The 13,440-nt window shown below is 37.1% G+C and overlaps 1 protein-coding gene across 1 annotated transcript; it reads right to left on the bottom strand.

Annotated features, from left to right (window-relative positions):
* Positions 1-7,102: 7,102 nt before the first annotated feature.
* Positions 7,103-12,071, bottom strand: LOC143863656 (copper transport protein ATX1-like). Its single transcript, XM_077374390.1, has 3 exons — positions 11,994-12,071; positions 8,971-9,046; positions 7,103-7,510 (listed from the first exon to the last, which is right to left on the bottom strand). The coding sequence occupies exons 1-3, from the start codon at positions 12,000-12,002 to the stop codon at positions 7,329-7,331; spliced, it is 267 nt and encodes an 88-aa protein (XP_077230505.1). The 5' UTR covers positions 12,003-12,071; the 3' UTR covers positions 7,103-7,328.
* Between the last annotated feature and the right edge of the window lie 1,369 nt (positions 12,072-13,440).

Here is a 13,440-nt window from a genome sequence, read left to right on the forward strand (position 1 = left end):
ACGTTTATATGCGTCCATTTTGGACACGGTGTGCCCAACAAAATGAAGGGCTAGGATGACCCTTTGGTGCTGATTTTTTGGGCACACCCTATCTATGTTAGGACCTATCCTATGAATGGTTTGGATCATCCAAGAAGCGTGGGCTCACTGTATTTTTTTAAAAGGCGGAGTAGATAAGCTTATCTAGGGGGTAGACTAGAAACACTTTCCTCATATGGAGGAAAGTGTTTCTAGTCGGTAGACTAGATAAGCTTATCTACTCCGCCTTTTAAAAAAATACAGTGGGCCCACGCTTCTTGGATGATCCAAACCATTCATAGGATAGGTCTTAACATAGATAGGGTGTGCCCAAAAAATCAGCACCAAAGGGTCATCCTAGCCCTTCATTTTGTTGGGCATTGTGGTTCCCAGAATGGACACATATAAACGTCCACGTTTATATGCGTCCATTTTGGACACGGTGTGCCCAACAAAATGAAGGGCTAGGATGACCCTTTGGTGCTGATTTTTTGGGCACACCCTATCTATGTTAGGACCTATCCTATGAATGGTTTGGATCATCCAAGAAGCGTGGGCCCACTGTATTTTTTTAAAAGGCGGAGTAGATAAGCTTATCTAGTCTACCGACTAGAAACACTTTCCTCCATATGAGGAAAGTGTTTCTAGTCTACCCCCTAGATAAGCTTATCTACTCCGCCTTTTAAAAAAATACAGTGAGCCCACGCTTCTTGGATGATCCAAACCATTCATAGGATAGGTCCTAACATAGATAGGGTGTGCCCAAAAAATCAGCACCAAAGGGTCATCCTAGCTAGGGGGTAGACTAGAAACACTTTCCTCATATGTATATATATATATATATATATATATATATATATATATATATATATATATATATATATATTGTGAGCTTGAAGCTTATATAGCTTATATGAGCTTGAGGGCCCAAACACATGGATCCCACATTTTTTGTGGTGATCCGAACCATTCATTTACAAGGCCCCATCATAGATAGGGTGTGTACCAAAAATCAGCTCCATTGTATCATCCTAACCCCTCCAAAAGCGGAGGGCAAAAATAGGCAAATTTGTGGCAAACGGTGTCTGTCCATTTTGTCCTCCACTTTTGGATGGGTTAGGATGATCCTATGGAGCTGATTTTTTGTACACACCCTATCTATGTAAGGGCCTTTTAAATGAATGCTTTGGATCATCCTAACAATGTGGGCCCACATGCTATATGAGCTTCAAGCTCATATAAGCTATATGAGCTTCAAGCTCACAATCATTTTCCTCATATATATATAAGTTTTGGTGATGAATTAAATCCGTCGCCATAAAGCAAATATCTGTTGCTATATGTAATTTGCAACAGAAAAACCTCCATCTCATTAATAGTCACCGTTAAAGGTTTCCATGATGGAAAATTTTTTGGTGATATGTTTTTTTTAATATAAAAAAAATAATTCAGTTTTTTTTTTTTTCCAAATGACAAAAAATATTTCAGTTTTTACCAATGGAAAAAACCATTGCCAATAATCCTTTAAGAAAAAATAATTATGTTGGCTGTCCTCCTCCTTCTCCTCTTCTTTCTTTCTCATGTTTTTCATGTTTTCCTTATTCTTTCTTCTCTTTTCTTCTTTCTATCTTTTTCTTTGTCTGTCGGCCTCACACAAGGAGAGAGAACGAGCGGGGGCTCTTTATAAAAAAAGAGAATTTTTTTTTTAAATGTCATAAAACATATTCCATATCAATAAGGGAGAAAAATCAAAATCTATGTGAGAACCAAAATATTATTAGCTAAGGGTTTTAAAAACTATCTCCAAAAACATAATTGTTGCATATTAAAGAATATAAAAAACTTATTAGCTATGGATTTTAAAATTGTCGCAAAAACATAATTTTTGCATATTAAATATATTAAAAATAAGGGATTAAGCCTCTAGCTCAATGGTCATGGCTTTGTCTTTAGGTCGAAGGTTCAATCCAAGCTTACCTATCAAAAAAATATATATAAAAATTACTAGCGATGGAATTTAATTTCTGTCACTAAAGACATGAATATTTAAAAAATATAAAAATATAATTAGCGAAGGTTTTTAAAAATCCGACTCTAATAATATGTTAGGCGATGGATTTTAGAGTCCGTTGCTAATTTTTAATTAAAGGAGATGGAACTAATATCTGTTACTCAAAATCTTCTGTCGCGATGGATTTATGGGGCACTCTAAATCCATCACTAGAAGGGATTTTTCTTGCAGTGAATGTGACATGGAATGATTGTTTTTTATGGCTTTTCAAGCATTTGAAAGTTTAATCCTTTCATTTATTTTTAGTTAAAAAGATAAGTAGGGCGCGAGTGTGGGGGGGGGGGGGAATATTTGTATCAAAATCGGTGATATTTTGAAATGTCAGAGATAGTTGTGACATAGATTGTACCTGCACTAGTGAATCAAGGATCTGAGACTTCCAAAAAGTCATAACCCAAGAAGAAGATAAAGTCCATCGAGCTAAATCTCCTCTCCCCAAATATTTTCCATAGTTTTACAATTATAATTCGACTTAGAATTGTGTAAAAGAAGTTGTTGTTGAAGTCTAACTAACAAGTATATCCTCTAAAAGGGATATTAAAGTAAAAAGATTAAATAATGTGATTTCCAACAACTGAAGCTTTTGGAGTAATAGGTTGTTTCACATGGTATCAGAGCAAATGTCCTTGATTCAAAACTCCTTGGTATCGACCTGCAAAGGCCAACCCAAAAGAGGGGCCAAATGTGTCATGTGTACGCCAACCCTAAAAAAAGCAGGGCCACACGTGACAGGATGTTTCAAAGCATAAAAGATTAAATAACGCCATCACCAACAGCTATAGCTTTTGGAGTAATTGATTATTTCAGGTTTTACGAGGGACCATTACCAACTTTCAGCTTGTTCAGAACATAAAAAGGGAAATGATATCACCACTACCGTACTTTGATGATTGCACTCTTCACTTTATTAAAATGTACGGTATGGCGCCCACCGCCCACCATAGGATGATCCAAACCCAAATCATTTCCCTATAAAAATTGATCTTTATATATGGAATTTGCTAGGGACCAAATGTGTCATGTGTGTTGCTTTAGTTTTTGTGCCAATATAAAACTGAAAGTAACAAAAGAAAATTTAAAATTTCCAAGAAATACCCATAAATTCCTTAGGCAAATATTTGTGACATGATTTCAACAACTAATAAAACTACCCTTTTGAAAAGTGTAGAACAAAAAGAGAAGTGTCATTATTAAAACAATACATACATATTCCCATGAGATAGGACCTAATTCTGTCTCAATCATTAAGAAGGATAGTGATGACTTTATTCAAAGGAATGGCCTCATCTTAGTAGAAATTGAATATGATACCTTCTCCCTTAAATTATATGAGAAAGAATACACAAAAAGTGACTTTTACTATCAATGGTAAAAGGCAATTTTTTGGTCATACAAGGGGCGTAAGAGGGCACGCATGTGAAATCAAGACCGTTGATCTTGTGGAACAACATGAGCGATTAGGATAATCCTATCAAGGTGTTCTCAATGGCATTTGATTGAGCTTATAGTTGTCGTTCAGATTATTGGATCTGATCAAGTAAATGAGGCAGAAGTGGAGTTCAACAAGTATCTTTTAGGAAGAGTGCAAAAGCGATTTTTTTTTTTTTTTGTGCATTTTCAGAAGGAAATGATAAATGCGCCCCTTTCATCACTTGGGACACCCAGCTGAATTGTACGTGGCAATCAGGTCACTTCATTCCTTCAAATGTGAAGTACATCAGCCCCTTTGCAATCAGAGATACACGGTAGCTGAGTGTCCCAAGTAATGAAAAGGGGCGCATTTATCTTTTACCTTTTAAAAATGTATACCTATACGAAAATCAACAAAGCATCGTGGAATTAACACATTGAACGGTTAGAATCGTGTCGATTCTGCTAAATGGTCCATCCATAGCAAAGCATAAAGCCGTGTTCGTTTTAGATTGTGACAACCAATTGTGGGCCCAAACCGATTATTAATTTGGAGTCTAATAATTGGTTTGGGCCCACAATCGATTGCAACAATCTAAAACGAACAGGGTGTAAGACACAAAGGTTTGGGTCATTGAGCTATGACCCCCATTTGTAAGGAAAGTCATCTACTCTACCAAGGCAGGAATTGAAGACAGCCCTATGGCACATTCTCAATGTTGGGCTCTCCCATTGGTCTTCCTCCGCCGCGATATCATTTTCCTTAATTTTATTTTGTAATATGGGTGTTTTCTACTAATCAATCTCCCACACCATACAACAATACATCAACTACTATTCATCACACCGTTGGCGGTTGTATGGGGATCACAAATCAACAAGTGGACCATTGTTTATTTTTGTTTTAACTATATTTTTGCCTGTCATTGATCGGATGGCTAGGATCGTCAAGTACTGCAAAGCTTTGCTGGATGAATGGTCTAGATCCCTGTACAAATGGCCCACAAGATCATTGCATGCCTTATCTTGCATCAGTTACAATTTATACAACGATGAAAGAGATATATTTATTCGTTATTGGTAGAATACAAATATAGTACTAGCAACTGTTTCAAAACTCATACTAAGGTGAGAATTCGACTGAGGTGAGTTAATGATTGACGTGATCTATTTTTCCCAAGTGTTTTTATGGGTAAGCTGGGGTTAGGCAGGCTAGGGGTGGACCTCAGGTTAATTTTTGGGAATTCGGGTTGAGATTTTACCTTAAAATCAGGTTGGGTTCGGGTTGATTCCTATTCAATTCATTTTTTAGTAAACCCAACCCGACCCGACCCAAGTTGCAACCCTAAAGCGGACCCCTACCAATATATTAAATAAAGAAAGATGAAACAAGAGCAGGAACAAAATCACTGCCCAAACCTTAGAACAATGTCTAAGGAAAACTCAAAACAAGCAAGGGAAAAGAAAATACACGTGATCCCTAGAGCAGAGCCCCATATTCAGGTGGAGCCATGTTTACTGTGATCTAGGAGGTCTATCATCTCCTGGCTATATACCTCTTTATACTCTGGCTTTTCCTCCACTCCTAAACCTCTGGGGATTTTGTTTTTCTTTGATGGAGGAGATCTGTTTTCTTTTGTTGGGGGTGCTCTTCTTTGCCAGCTTCGTGTTGACTCATTACTTTCATTTGTACAAGTTCAACATCCTGATTAATGGCTTGGCTCCCGGTGGTTTTCATCCCACTCACATCTTTAGACGTGGGTCGTGGCCTTTCTTGAGGATCCAGTAATTATTCTCCGATTGATTCCTCCTCAGCCAACACATCATAGAGATTATAAATTACTAGTGCTTTTGATGGGCAATCTCCTTGAGATTTCCTTTAGTCAGATGAGTCAAAATGAGTTTTGGTTGATTTGCTACAGAAAAACTTTGATTCCAGCAAAAAAATGACCAATATTATTAAACTCACTCAGGCAAGTCAATGATTAACACGGGGAGTTTTTAAAGCTGTATAGGTTTAATGATCTTTCTATGTTTAAAAATGTCTAAGTCTATCATTGCATCTAGGGGTGGACATGGTTCCGCTTCGAACCGAGGAACCGAACCGAACCGGCACATATGGTGCCGGTTCGGTTCGGTTCGGTTCCATATTTATATGGTTCGGTTCGGTTCTGATATCCTGAAACCGATGGAAATTCGGTTCGGTTCTGGGTTTGGGATCCCGGAACCGAAAACCGAACTGAGAACCGACCCTCACCTTAAAACCCAATGCCTCATCGCTTGATAATATCACGCCACCCCCTTTTAATTCACCCCTCTTTAATGTGTTGATTTGCCTTTAAAATTTTAATTCACCCCCCAAATTTGTGCTTGATTATTCCAAATTTGTGCATGTTTGTAGGTCATATATAATTTTTGCATTGTCCAAATTTGTGTAAATTTGTGCCTGATTAGTCCAAATTCGTGCATTTTAATCTTTGTAGTTCATATATAAATAGGACCGAACCGATTATAAATACGATTAGGCAAAATATCTACATTTGGTGAAGGTTGGGTAAACCCAGAACCGAACCGAACCGATTATATATGGTTCTGGTTCGGTTCGGTTCCAAACATATATGGTTCGGTTCTGGTTCCAATTTCAGGGAACCGATTATATATGGTTCGGTTCTGGGTATACCCCAGAACCGAACCGAACCATGTCCACCCCTAATTGCATCATCAAGGCCTTAATCGGCAACTATTCTCATTCTCCCGCTTATTGATCTAACAAAGAATGAGCAAAAACAAGAGAATGGGAATCACCCAAAGTGACTACGTGTGGCTAAAAAAAGGTTAAAATCTCATTCTTTCCTGCCCTTTGTGGGGATTTGGAGAAACGGGCACTACGGGTCAAGTTTGCCAAGCATTGTGCTCACTAAGTCACTATATTTGCCTATCCCTTCGGATCATTCCAATCATCCTTACATCCTTATTTTACCCAAATTGGCCTTACCCTTGTTATCCACAAGCACAAATTAAAATTTCTCACATTTGCAGTTGAGATTTGGAACTAGATCAGATCCTTAGATTTCCAAATCACCTACAACAGTAAAAAAAAAAAATCCAATTTTCAAATCTGTTCTGCAAGACATTATTTGGAAATCAATATTTGTGGCAATTACCTTCACCATCGCTGCTCCTTGACCCTACTGCAGCAGCAGCCATCTCTCTCTCTCTCTCTCTCTCTCTCTCTCTCACAACATGAGTATAACGATGATTGATGTATTTTGTATCCAAAACTCAAACCCAAATCCAAATACAAAAACATGAGGTATCCAAACGTGCATAATATGAGCAGATAATTACACGCGAGGGAACCCGTTTTTCAATAATCCATACCGTTTATCTGCCATAAAAATTCTCCCCCACTGCATGACTCTAAGTCTTTCATCAGTTCAGTTGACACTTCCCCAATTTATGGAGACAATTGGTCTTTAGATTTTAACTGTCTATTTAAAGGCTACAAAATGAAGCCTTAAGATCATCCAATGGAGAGAATGTTGGTGCATGCCCTATCCTCAATGAATGTGTACTTTTGTGTGGAATTGCCATCAATTTCAATTATGCCTCCAAATGAACCCTTACTTTTTTATTTACTCCAAATGGGTACTACTAATAAGATATAATACACCCCAAATGCAAATGAAAGTAAAAATCCTTTCAGGGTGTGGGGAACTATACTTTCCCTTCATATAGAGTGTACACAAACAAGGTGAACAAGGATTACCAGATGAAACAAGCCCTATGTAGTAAGGCCAACTGAAATAAAGCCATGAGGATGAAGGGATCATACAGCAGCAGCAACAGTTTCCTTAACCTCCTTAGCATCTGCCCCTGCTCCTGTTTCTGCTTCCCAGAAGGAAGTCTTCTTTCCTGTCTTGGACACAGTCTGGAGAACCGCGTCTGGCTGTACGTTGCCTTTCACCGTCACTTTTTGCTCCTTCAAGTCGACATCATATGACTCAACACCTGAGGCAGAGTCACAAAGAACACCCTCATCCATGTTTAACGCCACAAACACCGAAAATTGGGAACATTGTCTGTACACAATTGTGGGAGATTGTGTACAGACAATGTTGTATAAAATGGAGATTGTGGGAGCATAAGAAATATTGGGGGTTGTCGACTTTTGGGGAATTTTGGATGAGCTTTAACCATAACATTGGGTTGGGGTTCAGGTCGATTCCAATTCATTTTTTTTAGCAAAAGCTCAACCTGACCCGACCCAAATTTTACCCCTAAGAAATACATATACTAATAAGATTTTTTTATAACATTCACAATGGGAGGAGAGAGTTTACCCTAAAGAAAACATTAACAGCTCAATTGGGTTTACTAAGTTACTTTTTGAGGTTAAAAATGAAACTAATTACAATAAAGCTTCGAGTTTCTCCTCAATTATTATGTAAGATGGGCTTCAAGCCATCTTTATCTAATTCCTTTTGATCGCATCATCCGTCTCCCTCTCTTTTGTTTATCATAATCTTTGGTAGGGAACTAATAAGCTTACAGAGACTTCGACTGGATTCCCTGCAACCTTGGAGATAAATGTTTTCATTTTAAATCCCATTTCTTCACTTCAAACCACAAATCCGAAGGAATTGGCAAAGTTTCCAAAGAGCAATCGATCAAGCAAAGAGAAGGATGATTGGAAGAAGAATCACAACAGGAAGAGGAACACCAAAAGAAGAAACTGATATCCATGTAATTAACACGAGACAGATTTCTCCAATATGCCATCTCACCATTAAAGGTTCTGGGGATTGAATCGTAAATCTTCCTTATCTGGTAATGCAGGATATTTAAGAGCCGACATTACTTGATCTACAGCTTTAGGTTTTAGGACTACTACTTTGTTGGTTAACCATTTTAGTGTTTAGAGTTGTGGACTGTAGAGACTGATCTTTGGAACTAATCTCATTAGATAACTTATTTATTTATTAATTAGTTTGTTATTTTAGAGAGTCTGTGATGTCCTTTCACTGAACCAAAAACAAGATAAATTTTTTCGCAATTTGGGATTCCTTCATGGCTTTGATCACCACAATTACTGTGTTTTTTTCCTCTTGGAGACAGAGTTTTACGGAGTATCTGTAGCAGAAAATTTATCAAGCTGAATCCCAAATTCCCACAACCACTAATACTATAATTTTTTCTTTCTTGTTTGTGGAAAGTGTTAAATGAGAACTGAAAGCCCCTTGTATAAAGGTTCCTTTGGCATCTAAATCACTATGTTACCTAGACATAATGATGGATAGCCGGAAAAAAATATGAAAAAGCCAGTATGAAAATCAGACACCGTCAGATCTTACCATTGAGGTTTCCACAGGGCATATATTAGGATTGATTGAGGGGATATTATCTGGAAAACTCCTACACAATACCTACACAAGTAGAATACAGAAACAGACTGAAAAAATAATGCTTACCTTCCATCTTGTTGAGAACCCTCTTCACAGCCCCAACACAGCCTTCACAGGACATACCAACCTTGAGAACCACCGTCTGCATATAGAAAAATAGTTCAAATTAGGCATATCAGACAAGGAAACCACAAGGATACAGGTTTGAATTGAGACATCTGAAAACCCTTTATTCACGAGCATTTTCCTAACGTGCAATATCATAACATTTGGATCCAATTTTGAGACGTCAAAGCTTTTATTCATCGGGCATTTTCCAAGCTTTCTCTATCATAACATTTGGATACTATGCAAGCTTCATTTTTGGCAATTATGGTTCCAACCTCTCAGTTTATACTTCATAGGACATGTTAACACTGGGAAGTCAATATATAGTATTAGTAGGTTATATCAGCAGTGAGAACAGTTATGTTAAATCAACAATGCAAAGGAATGAAGATGTCCGTTGAAGCAATAAATGTGTAACAGTTTTCATCTTTCGTTCATACTTTTACCAACATTATTGGTCCTAACATCTCTCTTATTATTGAAAAATTTTTGCTTTTTATTTGTGTAACATTGCAATCATTAGTGAAGACCACAAATTATAAGACCACACAGGGTTACAAATATCTGCATCATATTATTGAGATCACTGGTATTTGAACAGAAACTACACATAAATTAGCAGACTGAAGTTCATGCACTAACACCTTAAAATATTCTATGCCTTTATTAAAAGGCCACAAAAAAAAGGAAGAAATATGTGAAACACACTCTAGTTACAGGGCATATAAGTGTGCACATGCCCGTTCAATTCATGCTTTTGAGCATGATATATGGATCTTCTCTCTTACACTTGTAGAATCCTCAATGCAATAATTGATTTAGTCTATGAAGATAGGCAAGTTTTCCTTCACCAGATTTACATTTTTTCAAAGATTCGTAAATGTCTTCAAACAGTAACTTGCATAAGTGTTTTTCTGACTGCTGATTGTCAGACTCTCATTGTAGCATAAAATAGAACCATTGGGTCATCAGATTAATTGTAATGATATGGGGCTTAAATACCATTCCCAAACTTCTTTGATTTTCCTTCTGTAGAAACCTTTATTTTGTTTTGCATAGCCAGCAGCTAAATTACGATCTTCCCTGGTGTGCTTAAGATTTCTCTTTGTGCTACCTTATGTCATTCATGGAAGTTCTCTTTGTTACTACAAAAGCGAAGCAGAAGCCAAGAATCTACGGTAAGACTTTTCTTCTATACTCAACTCTTAATTAAAATAAAAGTTAAAAAAAAAACATAAAACTTTCAAGAGTAAACCCTATTATAGTGTCTGGTGATGGTCTCATGAGGCCTGGGATTCATATAAATTTTAAAAAGAAGATAACAAACTTCTCAGCAACATACGAGAGAGAGAGAGAGAGAGAGAGAGAGAGAGAGAGAGAGAGAGAGAGAGAGGAGAATAAGGCTAGTAAACATTAAACTTGATAGACATGATGGTGCTGCTTCAAACAAAGGGAGCAGAATAAGGCTAGTAAACATTAAACTTGATAGACATGATCGTGCTGCTTCAAACAAGTGCATTCTACTTTATTTTGACATGAATGGTTTATGTTACAGATCAAAATAAAAGAGTTGACGGATCATTTGCATGTCACACATTTTCAAAGCAAAAGCTCAAGAACAAAATTAAAGGTCATATAGTGCTTCTTGATCCTTATGATATCTATTTTGTTCTAATATGTCTAGCCCATGACAGAAACACTGGTCTATCCTGATAGACTCCCACATCTTATGCAATATCCAATAAAATTTCAGAATCTTTTAATTGTCCCTACAGTAAAGAGAACAATTAAGCTACATGAGGAGATCATTACGTGTAAAGATTTGAGAGATATAAAACTAATGATTTCTCTCTCTCTCTCTCTCTCTCTCAAAGAGAATACACAATATTGGATAGGGAAAACATTAAAGCTGTATACAACTAGATAAAAATATGTGAGTGCTTTTTCAGACAAGACAGAGCAAACCTACTGCTTTTCCCTGTAAAAAGGATTAACTACTAAAGAGTTATTATTCATTTTGGATCTTGATTGTGCAGCTATAAATTAACTCGCTATAGCTTCTTCTGAAGCTGCCCAATTGATTGAACATGACCTTGACTCCATAAATCATAAATGCAAAATTTATTTCTTTTCCATACCCAAAACACATTAAAATTTCGGAAGCATCTAATTGACCCTCAAATATAACTTATTTCCATACCAAAAACCCATCATAACTATTTTGATTTTGTTCGAAAAGAAATTAGACTAAAATAACTACACTCCAAGTTCGAATTTCCATAAACACAACACATGCTCGATGATAAATAACGAGAGCAGCTTCTAACAAGGGATACGCAAAAAAAAAAAAAAAAACTTGTAAAAATGTTAATTTCATGATCAATATAAATTTCAAAATTTAAGAAAAAACAGATAAAAGAGCATCAGATTCCAGAGATGATGTTCACATACAATTTCAAGGAAAAAAAAGTTCAATCTCTATTTTTAATTCAAAATAATTCAACATAAACAATCTTCTAAATACTATTCACACAAATGTACAAATCCAACCATCATTAATCAATTCAACAATTTAAGAAAATTGTAATATCAACATCAACCAGAAAACCTAGGTTAAAACACATACAATAGCATGAAATCACATCAAAATTTTCAAGTCCAATGCATCGAGAGAGGAACATGTTTCTTGAATCAAACTACCTAAATCGTCTCAAAATTTCAACAAACATTAATATCACAATCAGCTAAATTATATCTTCACATCCAGAAAATCAATAAAAAAAAAGCTACTGTTCAAAAAGATCAAACAAGAAACCTAAACGAGAGAGAGAGAGAGAGAGAGAATTTGATCTCGAGTTATCTGCAAATCGAGATGAAAATCGGAGATGAATAACTCATATTATCAAGAAATCTGACTCGATTATAAACCCTAGAGTGAGAGATCTGACTCAATTATAAACCCTAGAGAGAGAGAGAGATACCTGAGCCATGGCAGAGAGAAAACAAGAGAAGAAGAAAATACCGCGAATGAAAATCCAAGGCTTTGGTTCGGGGGTTTATATAGGCGGAGGTAAGAAGAATCGGCGCACGATATTATCATGCGCCTAATACCCAAAAAAAGGTCAGGGGAATCATACTATGAGATGCATCAACGAGACCCCCGTAGATAGGCCCCACACAGACATAAACTTTGGGAAAATGATATATTACCCTCATTCTTCCTTGGGACAGCCCAGCTCCACAGTTAAAAAACACACCGTTTAAAAAAAAACACCATTTTTTTTTTTTGGGAAAATTACATTTACACCCCCCTCTAGTTTCTGACACATCCTCTTCCACCCCTATAGTTTAAAACGTGACAAATACACCCCTGTAGTTTCAATTTGTTTAAAGTAGGCCCCTCAGTTGAAGGTTCGTCCATAGATTGAAGGGTTAGGATGATCCGATGGAGCTGATTTTTTGGGCACACCCTATCTATGTCAGGGCCCATCAAATAAACGCTTTGGATCATCCAAACAATGTGGGCCCACATTATTTGGATGATTTTTTGGTAGTGTTTGGATTTGGGTATGGGCCCACATTATTTGGATGATCCAAAGCGTTCATTTGATGGGTCCTGACATAGATAGGGTGTGCCCAAAAAATCAGCTCCATCAGATCATCCTAACCCTTCAATCTGTGGACGAACCGTCAACTAAGGGGGCCTACCTTATACAAATTGAAACTACATGGGTGTATTTGTCACGTTTTAAACTATAGGGGTGGAAGTGGATATGTCAGACACTAGAGGGGGGTGTACATGTAATTTTCCCTTTTTTTTAGGAAGTCTAAACTGAAGGGAGCCCTTCCAAAAAAGAGGTGAAAGGGCTCCCCCAATGGATGCAAATCACCATCATGTTGGACTCTTCAGCAGTTATCAATGTATGATGGTGATGTGCAGGCAATGTGAGAGCCCTTTCACCTCTTTTTTGCAAGGGCTCCCTTCAGTGTAGAATTTCTCTTCTTTTTTTAACGACAAAAAATTAAAGAAAGTGATATTTACGCCCCTTTTGATCACAAGCGACACCCGGTACCAGTGTATGTGGAAATCAAACCCACCGGATTGCGTCAAAGTACATTAGCCCCCCTTTAGTCATTGATACACCACCGGATTGCGTCAAAGTACATTAGCCCCCATTTAGTCATTGATACACTGGCGCAGGGTGTCCTTGGTGATCAAGAGGGGCGTAAATATCTCTTCCCAAATTTAACCAATATCGTATTAAACTCGAATTTTTCCAATCCCCTTTTTGTTTTTTTGACTAATCACGTTTTGCTCAATATATTTGCTCACTATATTTATCACTACTCTTTTACACTAGAGGGAGTTGTCCCAAGTAAGAAAAAGAAGGGGCGAATGGCATGGTGTCCACCGGAAGATCCTGACCC

Source organism: Tasmannia lanceolata, unplaced genomic scaffold (genome assembly GCF_043159265.1).
Source record: "Tasmannia lanceolata isolate RefF3 unplaced genomic scaffold, GAP_Taslan_0.1 ptg000044l, whole genome shotgun sequence".
NCBI lineage: Eukaryota > Viridiplantae > Streptophyta > Magnoliopsida > Canellales > Winteraceae > Tasmannia > Tasmannia lanceolata.

Bases quoted from the DNA above. Each gene is read 5' to 3' on its own strand.
- LOC143863656 (XM_077374390.1), bottom strand. The intron at 7,511-8,970 runs GTAAGCATTATT...ACTCTGCCTCAG, and splicing joins GGTTCTCAACAAGATGGAAG to GTGTTGAGTCATATGATGTC.